Here is a 27,412-nt window from a genome sequence, read left to right on the forward strand (position 1 = left end):
ATGTAGATGGCCTGGCATACAACATTTCAAGCTTATGTATTCTTTGAGCTGTCACCTAGGCTTTTCTCTGCAACTATGATGGCTGGAAACTTCATTTTACCGTTAAATGAAAACTGAGACTCTCATGCAACCTCATCTCTGCAGAAACGGTCACTATCAGAAAAACACAAAATATCGTGAGGCCATGCAATAAAAGAAATCATCAAGAGCAATGTACTTCCCAGTGAATCCCACATCCAGGGTTTGATTAGCAATGAAAACAAACAGAAGTGGCGAGAAGAAATCCTTATTACGTCTGTTGGCTAGCTGGGTTTATTCACTGGTGCTCTGCAGTTTCCTAGATGCATGTGATAGGGCAAATACCCTGCAATTTGATTTATTTCTCCAGTTCTGCCTCACATTCACAGGGTGCTGGGCTGGGCTACTGGCAGCAGGCACAAAGCTGGCTTGGGAGGTCCTGAGACTTCTTACAGTTACATCACCCATCAGCTGAACACACAGGAGCGAGTCCCATTCTCTTCTAAAAGCTCCCTCTAAATCATCTGTCCAGTTTGTTGTAGAAAGAGAAAGCTCAGCTTTGGGCTATTGATCTTCTTTAGCTTCTCTTTAATTATAATTTTCTGGCTGGCAGCCTCACTGTCAATGATTACTGAGGAAGTAATTTTCACAGAAGGAGGAAATTCATTCCTGTGGTAAGTACAGAGGTAACAGAGCCAAAAGTTTTAGGTACTCTTCCAAATTGCACTACACATACATTTCCTTTTTTGCAGGGCAAATCATTTAACCTCTCTACCTGTTTGTCCTCATCTCTAAAATGAAGAAGGCAGAACTGACCCAGTTCTTATTTCAAATGGTGAATGGTTCCAAAGCATTTTGAAGTCATTAAATAAAAGGCATTACAAAAGGACAATACATTGTTCCTGCCACTCTGCTATGTAACATGTAACAAGAGGTAAAATATGAAATCAAGGGAAAGCTTAAATCCCTCCTGAAGCTTATAAAGCTTAACGCTCTGCCTTCAGAGTCAGATGCAAGAACTGTCCTGAACATACTACACATATTTAGGATGAAGAAGCAATCAAGCTGACAAAAAAAAGCAGTTGCCTGTCTCTTTGCTTGTAGAAGTTTTAACACTGTGATAAGAGCTTTTGCCTTAGTGATAAACTGACACACACACTGGGATGCATGGAGGGTTGGTACCTTTATCGAGGCTACGTCAGGTGAGGATCTGGCTCAAGTCCTCGTTCTACTTTTTCCTTCTCCTGTTAAAACTGAAACTATTTCACCATAAAGCTAATAATACTTCAAGAGGGAAGGGTGGTGACAAAAAAAGTAGTCTCGAGACACTGAGGATGTAATTCAGCTTTTTGACATCAGAGCAGAGTTCACATGCATTTCCTTTACAGGGTGGATCAGCTGCTTTGTCATGCAGGCACCACAGCTGTGCTGAGAAAAGGGGCACCTAATGTCTTCCTTCAGGTTTAGCCACGTCTACCTCCATTTAGCTTAGAATGAGGCACTACTGTTGCCTCTAGAAATTAAGTCAGGGATGCATGAGCGCTACTAAAATCAGGGTCTGCACCAGGTCGTTGCCTTGTGCACAGGAAACACCCTTGGAGGAGCTGGTAGGAATTTCTAACTGGAGGAAGCTGAGAGAAGCAACCGCAAGAGATGAATTTTAACCTGAGAATGAAATGAAATCTTGTGTGTTCAAATAAAGTCCCTGAAATTCAGGATCAGAGGCCGCACAGATATTTACTGCAATCCCTGAAAAGAAATGTAATGCACAGAGACTTGGTGAAGCTGCTCTGGAAGAACTTCACAGGGGGAAAAAGCCAATCCTAAGATATGGAGTTTGTTCCTGTAGACATCAGAGGGGATTTTGCTGTTATTGCACGTAGCAACTACAGTTCTAACACACAGGTCAGATGTGTAGCTCAGACTCTAAGAGACACGATCAGCATGGAGGGGAATTCCAACCAGAGGAAAGTTTACAGGTCTTTTTTTGTTGACTCTTTGAATACACTTAATATCATCCAACCCTCACTGCCCTGGCACCACACCTTGCAGCTGGCACGAACAAACTTTCTTGGCAAACTCAGCCACTGGCCCGCTGCTTCAGTTCCCCAGGCACAGCACGGTGGGTCGGGTCAGCTGCTGAGAAGGCTCCCTCGCAGCACGTTTAGGATGTGTCCTTGCACATATTCCTACAACAGCCCTGACTTTTCCTGTATGTGCTGTGGGGCTCCCGTCATTAGTACGCTCACGCTCTTTTGTAACAGAGCAGAGTAATGTGATCACAGGCTTTTATTTGTGGTCTGTCTTCTCACTGCTCCCCTCTCTGCACAACCTCTCCACACTCCCCACTAAATCCCCTACTTGTTTCTTAAGCAGGGATAAATTCAGGATAAAGAGATTTTTGCTTATTTTAGTAAGCTGACTTCAACCAAGTGACAAGAGAAAGAGACTCAAGACAAGCCTGAGTGCATGAGGATGACACAAGAATTTGGGACATATGATTGAATGCAGTGGGATCCTGGACACCTCTCTTCAGGGCTTAGAGTTGGCCAAGCTCTGCTCAGCGTGGGATCTGAGTGGAGAAGAAAAGGGACTAAACCTCCTCTTCTGAATGCCCCAGAGATAACCTGCAGCCTTAGTACAACTTCCACATAGACATGGGCACCTCTGGCCTCTATAGATCAGAACTGTTCATTGCCCTTCTGCCAGAGGTGGGATTTCTAGCAGTTAAAGTGTCCATTGATCCTAGGAAGACAACTGTCCAGAACAGAAGAAAGAAAATTAAATGCAAAATTGATGCTGATCATCTAGATTTTTCCTGGAGAAACTGTGCCTATTTACTTTCTGAGGTGTGTTTATTATTAATGTCCTAGATCTGAGCCTAGGATTTAATTCTTTCAGAAGGTGCTCCCTCCTCTCGCACTTCCCCTCTCCCATTCTCATTTATCAGTCATTGTCTTGGGTAGTTAAAATGCTTTATAGGATTCTCTCTTTAATTTGGGGGAGAGGAAGACAGGACAATTATCACTGTCTATCCAAAATGAAAACCTTTTCCTGTGTATCCCTATATTTAGCTCACAGGAGGCTGTTTTGTTTAGGCTTTATTTTTTTTTTTTTTTTTTTTTCCCCCGGATGTTCTACCTGCCACCAGGGAATCTTACAGACTGAGGATCACACAGTTTGGGTGCTCTGAAAGCTGAGCTGGAGTCACTTGGTTCAAACCAGGGGAGTCGCTTTATCCGTTGCTGAAAGGATGCGGCATATATTTATAATCACTCGGTGCAACAGCGATCCCCACCCTGTTCCCACCAGTAAACACAGAAGAGGGCAGTTTACCACACAAGACCTGCCAAAAAAATAACCACAGGGATGAGTAACCTCAAAATATGTTTTTCATGGGAATTTTGCACAGGGCTGGGGTTCATGGTCCAGTGTTACCTCTCCGTTACGAGTTCTGGTTAGCCTACTTGAGACAGGGCAGTACCATGTTTGGAGCAGGATGGAGGATAGCTAAGGTGCTCGGATGAGGGTATCTGCAGACTCTGCAGCAAGTAATAGACCCTGTGACAGGCTGTAGCTGACTAGAGGAGTTCCCTGGACAATTTTAACTTATGTTCAAAATCACTTTGATGGACAACACGTTTTCAGCCCAAATGATTACTAAATTGTTGAGGCAAATTGAGCCAAGAATCTCAAATTACATTCCTGAGAGCTGGGCATCCTATTGGCAGCTGGAAATTTGGCTTCTTCCAGTTAGTGTCAGAGTCTAATATTTATTTAAAGCTAGGATTTGTAGTGCTCTTTGTTGTATTTAGAATATTTTCTTTCAGTCTCAGGGAAGCTGCCAACTCATCTTAGCCAAACATGACTCCTACAACCTAAAATTATTGCCTTGTCATATTCAGCCCATTTCTGGGGGACCGAGTTAGGAACATATCGACTGATTTATACATTGCAGAGCTAGCCAGCTATCAGCCAAGGTTGATAAGCTGCTCCGTCCAGCAAGCACTAGCAGAATCATCTATGCTGATGCTGGCTGAGACACACAGGACTCCCACCCGCAGCTATGAACCAGAAAACTCGTCCATAGGAAAACGGAAGGAGGTTCAGTGAGAAATGCAAGCCCCACAGTTCTGCGAAGGAGCTGGATTACTACTGCTCTGCTCACACTGTCTGAACAGCCTTCTAATGGCTTAGTGCATCTGAGTCATCATTAATTCCAGGAACTGAGGTACTAATCAATAAGCAATAGCCACAAGGGGTGGTGATCGTTTGCTCTTGGTGGCTACTGGGGAAAAAGACCAGAGGACGTTAGCTGGGAAGACAATGCCGGATGGCCAGCAGAAAGCAGATCTCAACGTGTGGTCAGACAGCAGAGTAGGTTGGTGGGCGAGATGTGAGCGATGTCTAAGAACAGCCCATTCCTGGCAGCTGGCAATCAAACCCCAGAGCCTGCCCTAGGACCAGCAACCAAGCTGGATGACTACCTGGATAATTGCTTCATCACCAACACTGCATGTATGTGATTAATGTGGGACATCAGGAAAAAAAAAATGTGGGGCAGGAAGGGGAGGGTGGAACACAGAAGTGGAAATGAATCTTGCCTTATTTTTCCCTCAGTATAGGCCTTGGAAGTCATGTGTGCACTCAGTGAGCATTAGAGACATGTTCCACATCTACATACAAACAGAAAAAAAAAAAAGACATACTATAAAAATATAAGAGAATCATAATATAGAAATATATAAAAATCCTAAATACTAAATAGATCAAGTACCACCCTATGGTCTCAAGAGATGTGCTGTAGTTTTGTGGGACCAATCCTATGGCTGGTCCAGTACTAACAGGTCTCCGTCCACCTTTAGTAATAAGGACACTGCACAGAGGGGATGCTTTGAAGCATTCTCTCTTGCAACAAGGAGACAGGGTATTGTGTACAGCAGACCAAAATTTAATTGTAAGGAAGTCCACAAAGTCTGTGGCTGCTATCACAGCTTGGAGAATCAAGTGTGTATTCCTTCTCCTTCTTCCATGTCAGTGATAAAGTTCTAGTATATTTTTGAAGGAAAAAAAGAATCACATTCCCCAGATCTCCTTACTTGCCTTCTGGTTTTGCACTCCATAATCCCACACAGTCATACAAACACACACATACATACAAAGGCTAGAATCTACCTTGAAAAAACCCCAAAAGCCTGGCCTCAGCATCTGGCACATCCAAGACCTTAGACTTTGAGGGAAACGCACTGTAGTTGCCGGAGTCACTAACCCCTGAACTTCAGCTCTCACACACTAGTCTGAGTTGCCCAGACAATTTTAGGATACTTGAGGTCTCATAAGACAAACGCATCCAACCCTGTCCTTTCTCTCATGCTGGCGTGAAGCCTCACAGCAGTTTCTATCACACAGTGCATTTTTTCCAACTCCTTCTAAAGCTGTAGGTAGAGAGCACAATGTGAAAGCCTGAGTTGCAGCCACTTGTCATCGCTATGCAAAGGAAAGAAACATCTTTATGCCTGGCTAATCTGCGGAACACATTACCACAAAATGTCATCCAAGGCAAGGGCTTAGCAGTGCTGCATGCGCAAGGGGAGGACCCAGGGTTGCACAGAACTATGTAAAAACCTGTAGCGATAAGGGAATGCTATGCTGTAAGGTGTCCACCAATTAGCATTTGGCTCGGGAAACTAATTGGCTTAGAGAGCAAAGCCCATTTCAGGCAGATGGCTTCACAGTTTTTACTTAATGGAGTTGTCCTTTTCTTCCAAAGTATTGATACAATATACCAACAAAGGCAGAACACTGGATTTGATATTGATCTCAGCCATTACAGAAATTCCTTTGTTTCTGTGCCTCAACAAGAATAGCTGTGTATGTCATTTGAAGAATATCTATTTTATTTATTTCCCATCTCCTCGTCCCCATTCTCCATTTTTATAGATCTATTGGCATAGAAGTTGGATGCTTCAGCAAATGAGGTTAACCTCTGACCATAAATTACTGCTCCCTCAGGAGGAAGTGGTAATAAAAAAGGAAACTGCCACAACTACAGCGGAGGACAGCAAAAGCAGACAGACCAAGGGTTGTACAAATTACAAAACCACCAGCCCCTGAAACCCATACCAGGACTATCCATGCAAATAATAAAGTGTGACATAAACACACACAAAGCTGGACTCAGTTTGGCCAGAACAATCACTCCTATGCCAAGAAAAATAAGCAGCTTCCCCATTTTCCCTGGAGTTTCCTTTATAATGGCTCTCAGGGCCTCTGTCATCTCAGATACAACACGTGGCAATAGACCGCGGGCAGCTGAAAAGAGAAATGATCTAAGCATCTGTAGCATTGCTTTTAACTATCATGTCATGCAAGAATAGAGGACAAGATAGCCCTTGGTGGCAGTGGTGTGTCCGGGATAAATCAGAGTGAATGCATAGTTGAGTGCACTATCAGATGCCCGTCGTGATTTCTGTATCAAGGTTGTGGGCTCATCCCCGTCTGCGGCTGGGATTTACCAGTGTGAATTTACACGCTCATCTTGAGACTTTTTGAAAGAATGAGACAGAGATAAACATCATCTTTATGATTAACTCTCCTCTAAGGCACCTCAGGCTGAGCTTCTGAGCATGGAGGGACCTAAAGCCACTGTCATTTGTGGGAAAGTTACACAGGTCAGTTGTAAGAAGGGAAAGGAAAGAGAAAATTAAATTCTGCAGGGCAGTGGCTAGGGAAGATGGTGTTTCTGAATGAGGGGTTTATGGTCTTCATTTGCGGGTGTTGTGCATGGGTGGCTTCTTAAAGCATTCTGGTAAGAACCCAGAACAAAGTGTGAGCGTGGGTGAAAACAAAACCTGAACTAAGCACAGAAATAAACAGACTCAGACACTTGGGAAATTTGTCTCAGAAAGGCTCCCTATATTTCCCAAATAGTTTCTAGAGTGCTTTCTGCTTTGCTTCTCTTTTTTTCTTGGCTGATGGGAAACTCTCTACAATTCCCCTAGAATATATTATGGGTTTATGGGGGCCAAAAGCTTCCCCACCTCAACTGACTCCTATTTCTGCAGAATTCACCTGCTCCATCACTTCTTGGGGCTACTTGTTCCGTAGGTGCAGAGGAAGTTATTGCTTCTTCTATTAGCATCAAGATAGAGACAGATCTCCATTGAAAAAGTTAAAAAAAAATAAGGTGATATGGAACAGCTTCAATGCCAGGACTGGCTAAGAAAACTAGGAGTTTCCAGTCTGGAAAACAGGTAACTGAGGGAGGGAGGGAACGAATGATCTAGGTCTATAAAATCATGGGAGTGGCATGGGGGAGGTGAAGAGGCAACAAGGTCTGCACTGAGAAATTTGGGGAGCAGTAAATGAAACTAGTAGGTGGCACGCTGAAAAAAAGCCAAAGGAGATGTTTCTGTGTGCACCTTGCAGGCAGGCTTTGGATAACCTTGCTGTGGATATTAAAAGCATACATGGCCTCAAAAAGAGAGTGGTTAAGGTCATAGCAGACAAAGACACCAGGAGTAATTAAGCAAGAAGACACCACCTCTCGGTCAGCATGTGCCCAGATGGTTGCAGGCTGAGAAACTAACCCTGGAAAAATCTATTTCCTTGCTGCCTTGTTAAATGCCTCCAATTTGAGCCACTGTCAGACAGGATGATGGAGTAGATGAATCTTTGATATGATATACTATGCATGGTCTTATGTTCTTTAATGTTTTTGTGCTAAATGGAGAACATTACAAGAAGTTGCTTCTCCCCAACCTATTCTTTTGTGCTGTTCCAAACTGAGTCTTATTTCTTACCAGCATCCTTAGATATGCACTGCCTCTCTGTAAGCATCCCACAGGTCTTAAACCTGCCTCTCATCCTCCTCCTCTCCCAAAAGCAGAAGGAATACACAGAAAAGATTTGCTGCCTTTGTGCTCAGAGCAGCATCGTCTTTGCAGCCATGGCAGCAGCCCCACGCTGTGGTGTGCAGGCCGGCTGCTGGAGGCACACGGGGAGCTGGCTGCTCCCGTGCTGTTGGCTCTCCTCCTGATTTCCAGCTGCTAAATTGCATTAAAAGAAGGTAGGACTGTAACTGAATAATATGACTTTTCAGTGTAAGCAACTACTATAGTTGCCAGAGGGATGTGGCCCATGGAAAGGAGGAAGTCGAGAGAGTCACCCAGGGGAAGGGAAGTGTTCAGTGGACACTCACTATTAAAATGAGATCCATGCTTTCTCTCCTCTTCTAGACCATCCCCATCTTGCTTTTTGTTTGGAGGGGGTGGGGTGACATCAACATTGCTATGAGATGGAAGCAGTAAATAATTCTTTATCACCATAACATCGCAAACTATTGCAAAATCTCTATTGCTGTCCGGGCCAACACATGTAATAAGCTACTGCCAAACAGGATGGCGAAAAGCAAGTATTAGCAGCTGACCCTGGAACATTTTCCTTGTCATTCAGGGGCACTGCTTTCTTGACTGAAGGAAGAGGACAAAGAACAGTCAAATCACACAGAATTGAGTTAATATCAGAGCTGTAAAAATGTCATGACATTACTTCAGCTCGGGTTTCCGGGGCTAGGAGAAGGGATTTGAAGGATGCTATTATTCAGCCATCAAGCTGTAGCATTATTTTGATGTTCATGGGACTAAAAGAAAAACTCTTCTAGAAGAATGTTATACGCTTTAACATAGGCTAAACACTTCAGTCTACAATTCGTGACTGCACTCCAATGATCTATGGCAGACTACTCATTTGCTACTCAATTATATGGCACAGAACGACAGACCGTGTCTAGCACCATAGCTCTAATTTTTTGCCAATATACACTAACAGAAGATGCAGCTTATATATTTTTAAACAATTCCTATAAAACAGTGTTAGATTTCTACAGAACTTTGGTGGTTTCATGCCTATTAAATTTTAATACAATGCATAAAATTGGCAGAAAGTACCTTCTAAAACGCTCTTTGTTACATCTCTCTATCAGTTTCCATCTGCCCGATTCTGCTACCTTCCTGCATTTTGAATAGTCTCTTACTCCTGAAATAGTCCCACTGAAAGTGATGGGTTTTCTGAGACCACTGCAATGTACCTCGAATGGAGTAACAAAAAAAAAAAAAAAAAACCAACGCTGAAATGGGGTAATAAAGCCAACATAGCTAGGGAATAGAAAGATGTGCTGAATCCTACCCCCACAGGTACACCTCCAATACGATTATGTGTCTCCTTGGAAAGGAGACACGTTGCAATTTTCAAATCCTGCACCTTGCTTCTTTCCACACGAACTATCATCACTACTTCATCAAGGAAAGTGAGAAAGATATTATTAAGAGGCACGTTCTCTCCAGTTTGCCCTGGGTCAAACCTGGTACACCCTGGAGCAGGGTATTGCAGAACATGTCAAACACAGAATAACACAATGGCTTTAGCTTGTTTGGGATGAAACCCAAGGAGCACAGAGCAATAGTGGCACTGTGCGGGGACACACAGTGTCAGGGACACATGTTGTCAGGAGCAACACAGTAGCTAGGCATAATTGAATTGTTCAAACAAACAAGGAGGGTGAAAGTACAGCATTACCAGCAACACCATGAGAAAGGCTGACAGGGTAGGCCAGGCTGGAGCAGGAAAGCAGCAGAGAAGCTGTTGGGGTGGGGTGTGCACAGGCTGGTGACAAAGGGGGAGCAGAAGGGTCACTGTGAGAGGCCAGCGTGGCTCAAAAAGAGCTGGGAGGACATGAAGGGCTTCATCAGGCAAAAGTGGATGAAGGAAGACAAAATGAGATGGCTGAATGAGCTGCGGGAGAGGGGAGGAGAAGATCTGCAAACATGTGATGGGGAGCTGTGGGAGAAATGAGAATTAGAAAGTCTTTTTGCCTTTGCCTGACGTGAAGGCAACACTCAAATCTTTCTAAAGAGGCTCTGCTGTCAGCGTCGGTGTTCAAGCCAGTTGGCTCCAGCACGCAGCATTCGGCAGGTGGAAATAGGAAGCTTGGTTACGAATCCTGAAGGAAAGACTGAAAGGACAACTGCTTTCCTTAGTGCTCTGGGATAATGCTGGGAAGGAAGAGGCAGCTCTCGGCCTTGCAACACCCCCTTCAACCCATTGGTGCTGGCAGCATACCTCAATGGCTCATTTCCCAAGGCTTCCTCTTCCTTCAAAAGAAGCTGCTAGTTTAATCCTTCTGCAGGCTAAAGATGTCACCAGTAAAAGCCCCATTTCACCTGCACAGTGTCAGTTTATGGACTGTGAGTAAGTCAGTGAAGTTCGCTCCTTTAAAAGTAATTTATGATCCCGTAGGAATGTTCTATGAGTGCACAACGGCATGGAGTAAGGGTGACACACTGTGTGGACAGAGAGAAGTGCAATTCCTCCCCTCCTTCCCGACTTTCTTTTTGAGAGATTTGGTCCTTTTTCTTGAAGTCTGGGTTTGGACCGAGGCGAACCCAAAGCAGTCCCAGTTCAGCAATCATTTGGTCCTTTCCTGCACAATGGCTGAAGCCTCCCAGGTGAGCCCTTCCACGCAGTATCGCTGCTGCTGCAGCAGCACAACCTGCCTTCACGCCAAGCCCTCCCACCTTGGATTAAGCCAGTAGCAAGGGATGATAAATCTGAGGATGTCCCTGGACTCTGGAGAAGAAGAGGAAGTTTTCTGTGACCTACTAACTATTGCCACAAACCTAGGAGTGACAAGAGACACACGGCACATGTGCAGTTAGCTGCAGATGGCAATTTCTCCAGCAGTCAGTGTGGACTCCGCGCTGAGTGGAGAAATGGAGCAAATCTGGTTCAAGGAGCTTAAAGCTAAGAGAAAAAAAGATTAAGCAGCAGTTTCATGTTTTGGTTGCATTTTGAAAGCAGACTGTGAGTTTAACCCTCATCTGAAGAAAGTGCTACCTTATACACAACTAAAAAGGTTGCTGTGATTAGAGATCTTGATCCTAACTGCCAAACACACCAGCCAAGAGACTAAAAGACAAATACTTGTACAGAGAAATGACAGAAGAAGCAGAGATGAGAAAAGCACAAGTCAGTCTTCAGGGCCCACCTTGCTGATTTTTAAATCCTTGTTTTTCCTGTTGAAAGCCCTTGCTATTCCCACCTCTGTTATTTAGTGTATGAAATCCCTGCAGTATTTTTCATTCTTCCTGATGCCCAGAAGAACCTCTGCACGAAAGAGCCTTGTGGCATTGCTAGGGATATTAAGGCTTTTTAAAAATAACTGCTTTGTTCTTTTAATGTTGCTAAGCAGGATGTCAGATGGCAGGTGCGTGGCCTCCAGAAAATGCAAAGATTTGGGGTTTTTTTAAAAATGAGGAGCAGCATTTTTTTTTTTTTTTTCTCTCATGAGCTTCACTTGTTACTGAACATTATGGGCAGAAACAAGCAGAACTCGCGGGCCATGGGATACAGACTTCACTGTGCCGCAGTTTCTATTCAGCTTGCCAGGACCAGTCTCATCCCCGTGCCACGGCACCACGGGAGGCTGTAGTGACATCCTTCTCCTATTTAACCCCGAAGCACATTTTCACCTTGCTAGCAGATCTAGTATCTTGCCAGGCTGAGACTCCTTGTTCAGGATAACGATGGTAACTCGATAGCTGGTGTTACCACAGAGAGTGGAGCACAGCTTTTATGAGGCCCCTGTATCTCTGGGATATATGCTTAACCCAGCTTTACAGATGAGGAACAGGAGGACAGAGAGATCAAGTGACTTCTCCAGGTGGGCTTTGGTGGAGCAGCAGTTTGAATCATGCTATTGAACTGGAGGCTAACGCCCTGACAACTAGATCATTCCTCTCATCTAATGTCTGACATCCCACTGAGTTTAAGAGACAGCTAATGGAGAAACTTGGAGAAGGAAGAGCACCAAGCAGGAAGAACATATCTGACTTCATTTACAGGCTAAATAGCAAAGTGCGGTCGCTGAGAACAGCAAGGTCTTGCTAGCTTTTTTTTTTTTTTTTTTTTTTTTACAGGAAACAGCATCCAAGAAGTGTATACTTTAGCTCTGAAATTCATGGCACAGACTGTGCTGAAACAAGGGCCTGAGCAGGGCTCCCTGGCCGGGGCGGTGACTCCCGGGAGACAAAGGGGAGCCTGTTGTCTCCAGCTCCACACAGCCGCTCAGACGTGCTGGTCCTGAGCGCTATTCCTGGCCTTGTGCTGACTCACTCAGTGACCTTGCTGAGAAAGACTCTTAGATCCAAGTCTGCCTGCCTGTAAAAGCCATCATGGTCTCCTAAGATTGGATTCTATTTGGAGCATAGACGATGAACAAATATGAAATACTTCTTCTGCTTTCCTTTTAACACCCACCCCTGGGGTGAGCAGGAACTGCACAGATAGATGAAACCCTCCTGCTGTCCTCCTATAAAGTCTCTCTGCAACTCCTTCCTTAATTTTACAATTAACTCTGACAATGAGTCTTGTTTTTGCAGCGCCCCAGGGTGACACCAAGTCCTTCTGTCTTAAGAAGGACACACCATAGCCTTCAGGCAGGTGCTTACTCTCCTGAAACGCTTTCTGTTTATATTCTTGGCTGTTCATAGTTGCCCTCTGTCCTCTTCAGCGTGACACCTCGTCCTTCCCAGGTCGTGGTGGTTGGCCTTGGTGAGAGGACGCCAAAGCTGGCAGCATGCTGGCTGGGGGAAGAGAGGCTCTCTGCTAGGGGAGCCAGGACAGGTTTGGGTTTTCTGCTTTGAGATTCCAGCCTGACGGCTGCTGCTGCTGACCTATGCAAGGGCAACACGTGAAGCTTGGATTTGTTATTCAATGTGGGACGTGGCCACCTTTTGAAAAAAACTGCATTGTAAACAGTTTCCCTTTGTCCTTTTACTAATACCGCTCTGTTCTGTTAAAGGTGAAAGGATTTTTAGAATCTAGTTTGTTCATTCGTAGTTACGTTTCTTCATCTAGGTTCAGAGCCAAAACTCATTAAAGGCAGTGGGAATCTTCCCATTCACTTCTATTCACTTCTGTTGGCTTTAGCTCAAGCTTTTATTCAGTCCCTCTTGGCTTGGACAATGAAGATCAGTGATGGCAGTTTCACTATCAGTGCCTTTGTGCCACCATGTCTCGTTTCTAAAATCTTCAGCACAATGTCCATTTGTCTTTAGCAACTGCTTCCTTTCAGATTTCAAAAATAAATAAGTCCATGGAAGAAACATTTCTTTTGGCTCTGCATTGGCTGAAAGCTCATTTGCAGACATTTTAATTCTGGTAGACAGTGACTCTTTGATTCTCTCCATCAACTCAGCACACCAGCCTGCTATTTTTGCCTCACAGGCTTGGCTGCACTGAGTCATGTAGCTCTCTCTGGTTTACTTTGGAGCTAGTGTAATAGTGGAGTGCTAGCGATAATCTCAATGCTCGTGCTATGGAGTCAAGAAGCATTTACTTGTGAAATCTAACACAAAGATGGCAGCTCAATGAAAGGAGCGCTGAGTATAGTCTTCTAACATATGCAACAGGACGAAAAAATGGTCATAATTAATGACCTCCACATCACTGCAAGATTATCACACGCTCTCCAGCTGATGGCTGGATTGCTGGGTGGCCTCCCTGGTGAGTGGGACATCTGGGGCTGTCCTGGCCTCTCCACACTGGCCTTCCAGGTCAGTGCTGGAGGGAACATCTCACAGTACTCCAGATGCTGCTCTACGGCTACTGCAATCACTAGAGGTAGCAAACGGGGTGAGAAAATAGGCCAGTACAGGCTGATCCAAAACTCCCACTGCAGTGTGCAGTAGGCAGCGTGAGGAGGGGAAGGCTGGAGTGCGGTGTAGCATTTATAACACAGCCTTTAAAAATCTTTGGACTAAGCATCAGTACGTGTTAGGACTTAACTGATAAACTGGGGCACAGTGCCTCTCCGGTACCAAGTCAAAAAGCTCAGAGGATAGCGCTCCAGTCTTGTACCATCAGTTGAATTAACCCTAACACTTTCGTGATCGATGTGGCTACTGTCTTGATTAATGTGAGTGCTCTGGAATCACTAGTGTTTTTCTGTCTTGCCACTGTCAAGGCATCTCTGTGCTTTTCTTCCTCTAAGGCTTCTCTCCCTCCTCTCCAGTTACTTGAATCAGACAGTTCTAATTGGTGATCGTGTTCTGAAGACGTGAGCAGAAACCTTTGTTGTAAAGGGAATGTCTGCAGACTACCATGGACGTGAACCATATTTCTCATTCTCAGTCTTAGTGGTAAGAAAATCCTGCTTTATCCCCAAAGAGAGAGAAAGAGTAAGAGGGAATTAGAATCCAAAGAAAAATAAATAAAATGAGCATTCTTGGTCGCTCACTCTGAGATGTACAGCTGGATGAAACCCATTTTTCTCACACTTTGAAGTTCATATTCTGGCGAAGGAAAACCTTTCACATGAAATCTGGCCTCTGACTGAGGAAGGTCACTGCAGAGAGAAGATCTGGATGAAGGTACCTCAAAGGGATGGAATATTTTTCTTACCTCAGATGTTGTATATGGATGAAACCTGGCTCATGAATTTCTTCCTCACTAGGTAGATGCCTTTGTCTTTCTGCCACAGACTCTAGCAGAACAAAAATCAAACCCTGTGCCTGTCTCCTTTTGTTGCTGGGTATTTATTTTCCTTAACATTTCTCTTGTTTTGTACTCTTGGCTCAGAAGTCTGTCTACTGCTCCAAACCAGTTAATTCTTCCTAAGAGCCGTATGGGCCCAAGGCCTAGATTATATTTATATGCTGTAAGGATCTCCCCAGGCAGACTCAGTTATAAAGGATTCAAGTCAAACAGCTACAAGGAGATGCTCAAAAACAACCCCAGAGAGAAAACACAAAGAGATGGAACATCACACATTTCCTCCATGTTAAAGTTTAAAAAAACAGACTGCAGTTCAAAGCGCTGTATAATGGGAGGTAAGTAATCTTTATCCTTTAGGCTCCCATGTTTCCAGCAAAAGGACGAAATATTCTGCTTTCGTCTGGTGTGTGAATACATGTGTGTAAGAAGTTTTCCAGGCAGGTCCCCATGTCTTTGCATCAGACCAAGTGCAGGAAAGATTGCGTGGGGGAAGAGCAGCCGGGCAGGCTGGGGCTGGGCCTCGGATGGCAGTGGATGCAAGCAGCAACAAGCCTCAACTGGACAGTGAGAGAAGAGCCTGCCAGGATGCTAGGCAAGGATGGATAAGAAGTCACACCAGAGGAAAACTCCCCATTTTTCATAGTTTTTAAACAAAAATAATATTGCTCCCAGTGTATTACTTTACTTTTGCTTTGTTATTGTTAAAAGTGATTGACAGGCCTCTTCCAGCTTTGCTTTGTGGCTTTGGATGATTCATTAAACCCTTCTTTGCCTTGTTTTCCCTTCTTGTATAAAGCAGAAAGTTCCACAGAAACTCCGTTAATGGCTGTGTGTGCTTCCTGCCCTTCCCTCTGAAGCTGCCATCCCACAGAGGAGCAGCAAGTCAACAGAAACGTGCCCATGGCTCTGCTGGCCCCACATCTCTTGCTATGAGGCTTCCAATCGCCTCTGTATTACTGTGTGTTTGAACAAGGCTGTGCAGGAAATGTTTTTTCCCAGCTAGAGAAACATTTTGTTCCCATTCTGTGTTTGAGCCAAATGGGGTTTTCTTGAGGCCTTTTTGCTGGCTTTTTCAAAACAAAGGAATAAGTAAGCAAACATGTCTGCAAGAAGCTGAGCGAAACAGCCAAAGGACAGCCAGTGGACTTGTTGAACAGAGGACTCCTGCAAGACATGACAGTGCAGTTTTCTGACCTAATTCAGGCTAGCATCTTAAAACCAGACCTTGCACACACAGGAGATGACCAAGTTGCAGGCAAGGCTGGGATGGTGCTCTCTGTCCCTAGAAACTGCATCCCTAGCAGAAGTTATTCCAAACTGAGACATCTCACAGCAGGTTTCTGTTTTGATAACATGCCATCCTGCAGTAAAAAAATATTTTCATCACAAAGTACCCCGCCCTGTTTTCTCACAGACTGCCAGCGTTAACTTGTCTTTAGATTCCCAAGGTACTGGAGGATGTGTGTCCCTAAAATACAGCCTGACCAGATTGTGGAGGGAAGCACACCCAGTGATGGCTTTGCAGCTCTCCTCAGGATTAAGCCAATGCTACCATCTGTGTGAGGGGATGTGGGACTGGGGATGGACTACGTACTCCAGGAAGTGATGGTTTTAATTCTTTTTACTGGCTTAGGGACCCACATGTAGCCAGCACCTTGACTGTCTTGGAGGTCAGCATATGCCTCCAAGGCACCCTGTACATCAAATAATAGCTGAATTCATGGGATGTGCACTGTTTTATCCCAGAATAATGCAGTAAACTGCAAGGCACATTTGCAATGTCCTGCCTGTTTCCATCACCTCTTCTGAGAGCTTGGACTTGCAGGACGTGGAAAGCTGTCCATCCAAAAAGTGCTCTAGGTCCTCTCAGGAAAATGATAAAGAACTCCTTGATACAGCACACTGCAATGAAAATCTATTGGCCTGCCAACTCACTGTCCTTAAATGTAGTCACTACCCTTCCCCTATCCTACCAAAGATCACTAACACAGAAAAGCATCTTTCAATCCATTGTCATGTTCTGCTTGCTTCTCTTTCTGCAGGCAAAGCTCAGCTCTGGAAGTCCAAGCCAGCGCTCACCAGCATAGCACACAGCTGTGAACACCAGCTCTCTCCAACTGAAAGGGCAAGAGCTGCTCTGGAGAACATCTCCATTTTGCAGAACATGCCTCTGCTCAGGACCCTTTCCCTCAAGCAATAGGAAAAGCTGTCTTTGTGTCGAAGTGCCTCCACCTGAAGACACAGGGCAGAATTAGCCATCTCAGATTTAGGCTTACAGGCTAAACTTGTCTCTTCCCTCTGCTTTTGTTGAGGGAGGCAAACTGGCACCTGCCTGTGAAGGTTTGTAAAACAGAGGTTCGCACGGAGGGGATGAGTCAGAAGAGCCTATCTCTGCAGTCACTAAGCAGGGCAGCCTAGATAACTAGCCCAGATCAGACACCTACCGTTCGCCCAGCTGTGTTTAGGTTAGACACCTTTTACCTTTGGCTAAGGCTAAACCCAGCACGCAGTGGAGGACGCAATTCCAGGCCCCCGCTCTGCTCAACAGCCATTCCCTCTGCTGCGCTTCCTAGGTATGTGCTTACTTCTAACGGGCACCAACAGAGGAGCAAGACAAAGTGAAGGAGCACCCAGTTCTGGTATCGACCCCCTCCATGTTGATAAAAGGGAATAATTCATGTAATCCTCTAAGTCAGGCCGATGCCGTAAAGGATGGGAGATACTCCAAGGGACAGCCGGGAAAGTCCCTAGGTCAGTCTCTGGTTAATGCAGGTCTCACAGACTGCACTGCCTTGGTCCTATAAAACACACAGTGCTTCACGGTGCACGAGGCCATAGCTCTGGTATGCTGGTCAGCTTCTTACAGGTTATTGCTTTCCATCCCAGTTGTCTAGTATTTCCACCAGACACATCTTCACTTCCTTATTATTATTTTATTTAGTTATGGTCATACTGATACAACTGCCAGGAGCCTTTGCAAAGCTAAAAGCATTTTGTTAGGAAGTGAAATTACCTTTTCTAGCCCTACTTCAATTCCCATGAATATTGTGAGGCTAAGATATTTGGAAGTATTAATAGGGTGCTTTGAGTTCCTCGGATGGAATAACTGTGACGGCAAAACAAGTTGCACTATTACAAAGAGGTTCTAGTCCAGTTAGCAAATCCCTTTTCCCATCTGTCCGAACAGAACATGCAGTTGTCTTAGGGAAGTCTGCTATGTGTTGGAAAAGCTCTAACAGGTTTCTACAGGCATATGAAGATGCTGAGGAACAAAATGTGACATTCTCACAACCGTATTTTTGATTTTTAATATTCTGAGGATAAAATATATATAAAAATAAAGAACTAAAAATAGTTCCCAAGACCATTTGGCCAGGTTCTCACACTGAATTCCTTGTGAAACTACATAATATAGGCATTTAATCTCTATTGAAAGATCAATTAAGTTTATCAACCAATAAAATATTATCTGGGTCATTACACAAATACAACATGATTGGCTAGTAGCTGGTCAGTAACCTCCAATGAATTGTCAAACACTTCCCTGTAAATGAAAAATAAACTACAGTTTTATTATTAAGTTAGATTTTTCATTCTTCAGTTAATCTTCCTATAAGAATGGTCTTTACTATTATCCAAAACTATTTAGAAGTCCACTACTACAACACTGATCTAGAGGAAGGTGTATGTTGTAAAAATTAATTTTAGGCACAGAAAATGCATCTGTCATCTTAAGAATGATCTGGGCATTTATATGAAAATTTAAAAAGCAGTAACTGGTGACATCATGTGATGCTGAGAAGAGTGTTCCTGATTTGACAGTGCATGAGAAATGATGCTTCTTGTTCATAAAACTGGAAATATCTGGGGCTATTCTGTGTTCAATTTATTGTTTGAATTTGGGACATTTCTATGCCAGGCATCAATTCTGATCTTTTGATGTGCCCATTTTCCTTGCAGGGTACCATATGGATTTGTAACTCACAGAACCGTACTTATGTCTCACTTTGCTCCAGGGCATTTTAACATAGCTTACATAGTTGTTTCATGCATTAAGAATTTAGAAGTATTCTAAAAAGAGGCGTGAAAAACTTCATAATACCCTGACCACAGTTCAGCTGCACTAAACCCCTCGATATACATACAGTGTAAGGACTAATGCACCTGCTATCTTTCTCCTTTTGAAAACAAACTGAGCAAGAGTAACAAAAAAATGCAAACAAACCCCATCGTTTGGCCATGGGGACTGACAGTGCTGTACTGTAAGGCAGTAAGAGGTCATTTAACCCCAGTGTCTCATTTGTGGCAGTATTGGGAATGACAATCTGTGCAGGCGGCTGTAGAGCTTCCCCTCCACTCTCTCATTATCAGTATAGTGCAATGGTTTGTGTATGTTAAAAGCCATACAACTGCTGTGTGCATTGCAATAGCACAGAATATCCCCCTCCCTCTCACCTGAGTGCCGGCTTCATTTCCAGAAGTGCCCCTTACATGCACCGGGACATTTCCCAGGACACCTGGCACTAGCTAAGCACAGTTTCTAACGCTCACAGCTGAGGCTGCACTGGCCCAGGAGCCACCTGTGGCTGAAGGAGCAGCACTGAACCAGGAGAAGACTGTGCTCTTCCAGGGAGGAAGCAAAAGGGGAAGCTATCTGCACGTCCCCTGCCAAAACCACGCTGTCCCCCACCCTCTCAGGACTCCTCACCCCTGCTGAAATCCTGCCTGGCACGGCAAGAGCAAGGGCGTGCGGACAGGCTGGAAGCCTCAATGCGTGGGTGCATCTGTCTACACCCAAGAGCCTGGAGATAATGCTCAGGTGACACAGAAGCAGCTGCTATGAGAAACCCACGAGAGATCAGGGAGGCAGCTGTGCTGTATAAATAATACCACCATTAGGGTTGACTGAAATATCCTATTCAAACAAGAAACTTTCTCCGTGCACCAAGAACAAGGGATGCATAGCAGTGGCTGCTGCAAGAAGGGAGGCAGCAGGGCAGGGAGGATGGAGATGGCATTCCAGCAGGATACGCTGAGCAGCATAAAGAGAAACCCAAACTGCTAAATAAGGAAGGAAAAGGGGGTAAAGACAGTGCTCCTGCAAGAGAGCCTGTTTCTCAGACTGTATCCCTCTGTGCTCCCCTTCCCTGTGCCCCGGAGCCGGGAGGGAGATGCCCACACTCTTGCCACCCTTCTGCCTTTGGGGGAAGCGGGGACAGGACTGGGGGAAGTTGTTGCCACCTGATGATGCTCATGCAGCTCCGGCTTTGCAGGGACAAGCGATGCTGGGAGGCAGCGGGGGACAACTCATCTCATTTCTTTGCCCCATCTCAGGCAGCAGCAGCAGCAACAGGAAATCCAGGAGCTCTGTGAAATGACAGGGAGGGAGAGAGAGAGAGTGAAGTCCCTTGCCTCGGCTAGTGACGTCTCTCCTTCCTCCTTTTTTTTTTTTTCCCTGTCCCTATAAAGAATCTCGGGCTTGAATCAAACTTCCCAGTGAAAGCAAACCAAACTGAGGGGTGGGGGAAAAGGGAGAGAGAAACACCCAAGGCGGGATCTGGCCATGCCCAAGCCCAGCTGCCTGCCGGCTGCTCACGCCGGGTGCTGTGGGGTGCCCCCCGGCAGGTAGCCAGGCGGGGGGACCTGCAAGCTCCCTCTCCTCCTGCCTCCCAAAACTCGCTGAAGTTGAGAGATTTGTTCTTCCTCCTGATCTCTGCAGCACCTGCACCTCTCTGGATAAATACATCTAAGAGGAGGCTTTTCGGTTCATCCACCTTATCCCAAACTCCAGGCAAAGGACTGCTCGGAGCAGCGACTGACTGACTGGAGGAAACTTTTTGCCAAACTTTTCTGGTGCTTTGCTCTGCTCTTTTAACCCCTTGAGTTACTTTGCATCACACAGGAGGGCTGGGGAGCCTTCTCTTGGGCAGAGTAACGCTCCCTTCCAGGCACCGCCTGAATCGGAAAAGCAGGAGGGAAAGAGGAATAAAGTTATTGTGAAAAGGAGGAGGGGGGGGAAATCCCCAAAAGCTTGCACCTCAAGAAGAAAGGAAGGACAACAAAACCTGCAGCCCAAGGATGAAGCAGTGAATGGAAAGAACACTTTAACTGGGATCAACAAGTGGGAATTTCTGCACGCCACGCTCGTCCCCTCCCCTCCCGCTCCAGCCCGGCGGGCTGTCAGAAACTTGTGGCTGGCAAGAAAACTTGTCCCCGTTGGCGGAACCTCTCCTCCCGCGCCTCTCAAGGGATATAGCAGTGACCGCACCGGCGATGGTCCCCAGGCCGAGCGCCGCCCTGGCTCTCTACGCCCTTCAGGGGCTGCTCCTGATGCACGGTAAGACCCGCTCACACCTGGGTTTGCTCCTTCTCCTCCCCCGGGGCTCAGTAACGGGAGGGCGGCGGGACCCGCCGTTCTCCCACCTGCGCCACCCCCGCGAGCCGCGCTGCCGGTCCCGCCGTGCCTCGGGTGGGTCCCGCCGGGTCCCTGTGGGCCGGTCCCGGTCCCTTGAGGCCGGTCCGGCCGGGTCCTTTTGGGCCGGTCCCGGTCCTCTCAGGCCGGTCCCGCCGGGTCCCTGTGGGCCGGTCCCGGTCCCCTCAGGCCGGTCCCGGTCCCCTCAGGCCGGTCCGGCCGGGTCCCTGTGGGCCGGTCCCGGTCCTCTCAGGCCGGTCCCGCCGGGTCCCTGTGGGCCGGTCCCGGTCCCCTCAGGCCGGTCCGGCCGGGTCCCTGTGGGCCGGTCCCGGTCCCCTCAGGCCGGTCCGGCCGGGTCCCTGTGGGCCGGTCCCGGTCCTCTCAGGCCGGTCCCGCCGGGTCCCTGTGGGCCGGTCCCGGTCCCCTCAGGCCGGTCCGGCCGGGTCCCTGTGGGCCGGTCCCGGTCCCCTCAGGCCGGTCCGGCCGGGTCCCTGTGGGCCGGTCCCGGTCCCCTCAGGCCGGTCCGGCCGGGTCCCTGTGGGCCGGTCCCGGTCCCCTCAGGCCGGTCCCGCCGGGTCCCCTCAGGCCGGTCCCGCCGGGTCCCTTTGGGCCGGTCCCGGTCCCCTCAGGCCGGTCCCGCCGCGGTACCTCAGGCGAGGGCGCGCGGCGGGCGCTAGGTGGCGCCAGGCGCGGGGAGCGCGGCCGCCCCAACCCCCCCCCCCCCCCCCCCCCCCTCAGCTCTCGGGGTGCGGCGCGGGGTCCCCCCGGGGGTTCGACCCGCCTCTGCCCCGGGCACCCAGCGGGAAGGTGCCGCTTTTTTTTTTTTTTTTTTTTTTGGCTGCAAACTCGCCGACGTTTCGAGGCAGCTCTGGTTTTACACCTCCAAGGGGGCAGGGCTTCATGAAAAGAGGCTGGGAAATAAAGGAGGGGTTGTGTTGCGCTTAAAGGACGTGGAGCACCTCCCCTGTCCTGAGAGTTGGGGTGCTCAGGGGAGCCCTTCGAGCGGCCTCCCAGGGCTTAAAGGGGGGACAGGAAAGGTGGGGAGGGACTCTGGGTCAGGGGATGGGGATGGGATGAGGGGTGATGGGTGTTTAAACTGAAAGAGGATAGATTTAGATTAAATATAAGGCAGAAATTGTTCCCTGTGCGGGGGGTGAGGCGCTGGCCCAGGGTGCCCAGAGCAGCTGTGGCTGCCCCCTCCCTGGAAGGGTTCAAGGCCAGGTTGGACGGGGCTGGGAGCCCCCTGGGCTGGGGGAAGGGGGCCCTGCCCGGGGCAGGGGGGGGCACTGGGGGGGCTTTAGGGTCCCTTCCCACCCAAACCCTTCTATGATGACATTATTTTTTTAGCCCCTTGAGGCTTCAGCACTTGGTTAAAAATATCAGGCCCTTGCGTCATTTGGCCGCTCTGTCCCCAACACGGGAGTGTTTCGACCCTCCTTTGATCGTTTGAAGCGGACCTGAGGGAAAAAAAACGCTTCAAAACCAGGAGCTGTGGCATGTCAGGGAGTGCGGGGCACGATCTCACTTTCCTCGGGAGGGAACAGCGCTCATCTCAGAGCTCTGTGGGTACAGACATTGCGGGCAAACTCCTACCTTCTCTTGGATATTTCACTTCTTACTCATGTGATGTTTCTCCACTGTGTTCCCCCTCTCAGCCCAGATGCTAAGTTCAGTTCCCCATTTTCCAGCACTCATTTTACTCTGCTGCAAACGCACTCTCCTCCCTGGAGTTACTCCTGATTTTCACCAATATCAGAAAAGCCAAGAGGCAGGTTAATGAGATTTAGAAGAGCATTTCCATCTGCTGTATGACTTTTCATTATCTCATTAAGGATAAGGATTTGACTGGATTACCATGCTATTCATTCATGACACTGCAAATTGTTCAAGGGAGATGGTCTGTTATTTACTGGGGAATTCCTTCTGACAGTAATGAAGATTTTTTTTTGTGTGATAGTGAATGTATTTCATAGCACAGGACCATTGCTTCTTTAGCATAATCTTTTCCTAGTTTAATATCAAGAGGATAGCTTCTGGAATTGCTATGGCGCGTCACTGTCCTTGATTTTCTTGGATTCATTCAGGGATTTAATGTATTCCTTCTGCAGAAAGGAATTGATTGGCGAACACTAGCCCCAGTGAATCTCACATATCCCTTACAGCACCTTCCCCACAGTTACCTACAGAATAAACAGCTAAACCTGACATTCTATTCCAAAGGGCTTGTCCAACTTTCCCAAAAAAAACCTGAAGCAGCAAACCTTGTGGGTGAAAAGGAGCCCTTCCACCACAGAAACCCTAGCGATGGGCGGTAGCGGCGCCCAAGTTAACCCTGGGGAAGGCAGTCCCGCAGCACGCCGGCCCCGGCACCCACCCCCTGAGCTGCACCTGGAGCGGTGGAGGAAGCTCCTGCAGCCCTCGGAGAATTCCCGTAACGTGCTCCATCTGGCCGACACGTGCACGAGCAGCCAGCTGCACGCTACGTTAGCTTTAACGTCTGAATAATCTGGAAAAGCTGCCCGTAGAAGGGGAAGAAACCCAGTGTGAATTTCCCAAAGGCATAAATCACCACAGGCTTTCATGGATCAGAGGGAGTATTAGTGAGAAGGGAGAAAACGTGTCTTGCCACAAGTGTTCCTGAGGCTCCAGGATGAAGAGGAGCGTAGTGCAATTGTTACTGAGCAGGTGGGTGAACAGTCCAGTTAGAGATGCTACCCAGATTTCAGGGCTGACTTGAGTCTTTACTTATGAGGTTACTTTCCTAAGAATTTTGGTCCTAATGACTTTGGAATTTGGTCCAGATTCACTTTCCCATCAGTGCCAGGCAGAGAGAACGCAATGTCCGCATCCCGTGACAAAGGCAGGCAGGCACATTGCTAACAGTCCCTGTGGGCAAAGGCTGATGATGGAGCAGCATTATGGATGTCAGACCTTTGTCCATCATTAGGAAAAGATAATATGTTAGCACAGTCTCTGTGTGCCCTAATTAGGCTGGAAGCCAAACTGAAACAGGGCCAGGAGGTTGGAGGATTCTGGATAGCACTGATGTTATTGAGGTATTAGCTTCTCAGCCACCTTTCCCGTCAAGTTCATCTCCAGCAATGAATTCAGTGAAACTTTGGTTGATCTCCCAAGGCACAAGAGGCACAGATCTATTCCGGCGGCTGTAGGTTAAACCTTCTCTGTGATCAAAATTAGGCAGAGCTGCCCTGAAGAGGCTGACTCCGATTCAAATCCAAACAATTTCATCTGCAATGCAGATAGAAGATGTTACAACTGTGAAAGACATTCAGCACCTGAGGTGCTGAGTGAGGGCAGCGCAGGTGCCCAGCCGAGCGATACCTCCCGGCTCAGGACTTCCCAGGTGCCCCAGTGAAGAGAAGGTCTCTCGGCTCACACCGACCCTTAAAGAGGACTCTGAGCATCCTCTCCTTCTCTGCAACCGCCGTGTCATTGCCTCCTGCATGCTGCTCAGCAGCTGGCCAAGGCTGCCTAGGTGTGCCGTGGGCGCAAAAGGACAGAAAACTGTTAAATTCATCCAGATCAAAGGATGGTCTCCTTTCGAGAACTCTTAATTTATTTGGCGTTTTCAGTCCTTGTCGGTGCTTAGCAGGGGAAGAGGCCATGCAAACATCATCCCAATGAATTCCTGACTTATTATAAGCTTCAAAATATTTTTACATGTCTTTAAACTTCCTAAGACAGTTCTATAAGTATCATTAAATTTACACTTTCTTTTTGCTTATTACACAGCTTATGTTCAACTCCTTAGAGTACTAGTTAAGGTCTTCCTGCTCAGAACTTTTGATGTAGTAATTATTGTGGAAATGCCAACAGCTGGCACATGTTTTGGGTAACGAGTGGGTTGGTTAAAAAACAGACCTTTAAAAAACAATCTGCAAAGAATTTTTTACACTAGCAACACCTTATAACTTGCATGAAATTTTAGTATCTTTTACCTTCTGACATTATCATCAAAGTTTTTAGTATATGAGCTATCCAAATAACTTTTCATGTTTTGGAATAAACTCAGTAATTTAATACTGGAAAGCTAACAAGATTCAAGAATACAAATTAGGTCCTGCCTGATCACTTTGAAATTAAAGCAAGTTTGAAACAGAATTTTTTTTTTTTTGTCTCATTTTCCAACCTCTTCTACAAATAGAATATACTAGGATGGGCAATTTAGCTTGCCAACATATACATTTCAGTTATACCACGTAGCAGTAGCTAAGTCAAAAGCTTCAGGAGCTCAGACTCCTCCTGGTTTGCTGCCTAGGATGCTCCCGGCATAGGGCTGGGAAGACTGGGCTCAGTGGTGCACTGCTGCAAAGTCAGCGGCGTTAAGGATATGCTTTTGCCTTTCTCTGAGGCAGTGAGTGCTGGAAAGCTGAGGATTGGATAGCTGGCAATATGGGCTGTTGATCAATTCTAGTAAACCAAAAATGTGTCTCTTAATTGGTGTTATTCCTAACCATTTGCTTTACTGTGGGAAAATGTTATAAAAAGCAGAGAAGACTTTTTTAAGATTGTGATATATGAGCCTCCTGCCTGAAGCTGCCACATTCAAAACGAACTGGAAATCTCTTTACACTAATTCATCCATTTAAGGCAAGGAAAAAAATGTAAAGTATTTCTGAATACTCCCTGAACTTCTGAAAAACAGCATCATACCCAAAAGAGTACTGAGAATACAAACCAGATTGTTTGTTCAAGGTTTCTGTTACAAGAACTTACAATATTTTATTTAAAAATTTTAAAAAAATATTTATCTGTGCACATTTCCCCATTGGTCCACTAATACATATCAATCTAAATAAGAACAACGAGGTACATCGGAGTTATCTCTCGTTTCATACATTCTCTGAATTGTTCATTTTATGATGAAGTATTTATACAAAGCAATAGCTCAATCTACTTCAGTTTGAAGTAATATAAAAAGTTGGGCTGAATTTATAATGTTTATATTGCTAGTAGGTTTGTGCACAAGGGCAAAAGATTTCCAACCACAAGAGGAGATTTCTTAGGTAGGTGATCTGTGTTTTTCATAAGTTTGTCTTCCAAACTGCCAGGCACAGTTTGAAGGAGGGTGGAAATCTGCCCTATGCTGAGTACATTCAGAGATGAAACACATCTTTTGCTTCCAAAGACATTTGCAAAGTATATGCAGGAAGGGTCACTTGATCATCAGCAAAGGACAGGATGAACAAAGAAGCTGCTTTCAGTTTACATTGCAAAACAGTTTTGGGGGCAGCAACAGCAACCTGCATTTTTTAAAACTACACAGGAAATTTCCAGGAGGCAGCGTTTGACTTTCAAAGTGAGTATGAGGACACTGAAGCTTAGCCCTACCGAGGTTCGCATGCTTAGTCTGATATTTCCTCTGATCAGCCTTGCTCCACCTTTCCTTTTTTTCTCTAAACCAGCCTGATGTCACTCGAATGGGAATCACAAGTGGAAGTAATTAAAAGGTGTTTGGAATAGCTAAACAACAGCTAGGAACAAAATAGATCTGTCCCTAGTGTTTTCCTTCAGAAACCGGCTCAGATGACTGACAGGACGCGAAGGCGTCTGAGTGCCGATCAAGACACTTCTGTTCCTCCAGTCCTCACCTTTGGGCAGAGCATCTAGCTGTACTCAGTCACCACGACCAAGGGAAAATTGGCTACCTAAGTAAGCTGGCATAAAATGCATGTAATAGAGAACTAATCTCCTCACCAACTTAGGCACTTCTTTAATTTTTCTTTTTAAGGCCACAGAGAAAGTAGTAGAAGCTGCCAAAATCAACCAGCCAAGGCTATTATCTGGAAATGGCATTTAATATAAGTGCAAGCCTGAAGCTTGCCCCAGGGAGCAAATCTTTAGCAGCAGAGAGCTTGCAGTCATCAGAAGCAAGGCAAGATTAAAACAAATCATGTGAAGCAAGGTTTTCTGTCTGAGAGATGTGACCTTAGAGACTTGTCCATGAGCCCCTTCCTCAAGTGGGGAAGGAGGAAGGTTCCGAGAAGGTAGGGAGTCTGATCTCATGAGGCTGTGATGAGCAAAACTGACGGCTGCCCATTTTGTGCAAATTGCTTGCTGCCCGAGTCCTGAACACACTTGTGTGGGGAAGCCCAGCTTACCTGAAACCAGGTATTAACATAAATTCAGAACTGAACACGGAAAATCTTGTGACTGCTTTTACAAGCCGATCATGTCTCCTGCATTTGCCAATAATTAGAATACAAAACAGGAAAGAATCTCTTGGATCAAGCCCAGTCCCCACTTCACAGAGCTGAAGGTGGTGTGATGGTGCTTTTCTTTGCCATAGCTGAGACAGGGCTCCCAGCACATCCAGCCATCGCTGGCATTAATCTGTACATACCCAAGTGACTGTCTCAGCTCTGTGCTTTCAAAGGCTTTGGAAATGTAAGCAGTGAATTCACAGAT

The 27,412-nt window shown here is 46.3% G+C and overlaps 1 protein-coding gene across 1 annotated transcript in view; it reads left to right on the plus strand.

Moving 5' to 3' along the window:
* The first annotated feature begins 20,077 nt into the window (after positions 1 to 20,077).
* LOC104367161 (vascular endothelial growth factor receptor kdr-like) overlaps positions 20,078 to 27,412 on the plus strand; it is a 141,907-nt gene continuing 134,572 nt past the window's right edge. The window contains exon 1 of the mRNA XM_032983403.2: positions 20,078 to 20,908. Coding sequence (XP_032839294.1) covers positions 20,845 to 20,908 — 64 coding nt within the window. The 5' untranslated portion in view covers positions 20,078 to 20,844. The remainder of the gene's footprint in view (positions 20,909 to 27,412) is intronic.

The sequence above is a fragment of the Tyto alba genome, unplaced genomic scaffold (assembly GCF_018691265.1).
Source record: "Tyto alba isolate M040663 unplaced genomic scaffold, T.alba_DEE_v4.0 Super-Scaffold_5, whole genome shotgun sequence".
NCBI classification, from domain to species: domain Eukaryota; kingdom Metazoa; phylum Chordata; class Aves; order Strigiformes; family Tytonidae; genus Tyto; species Tyto alba.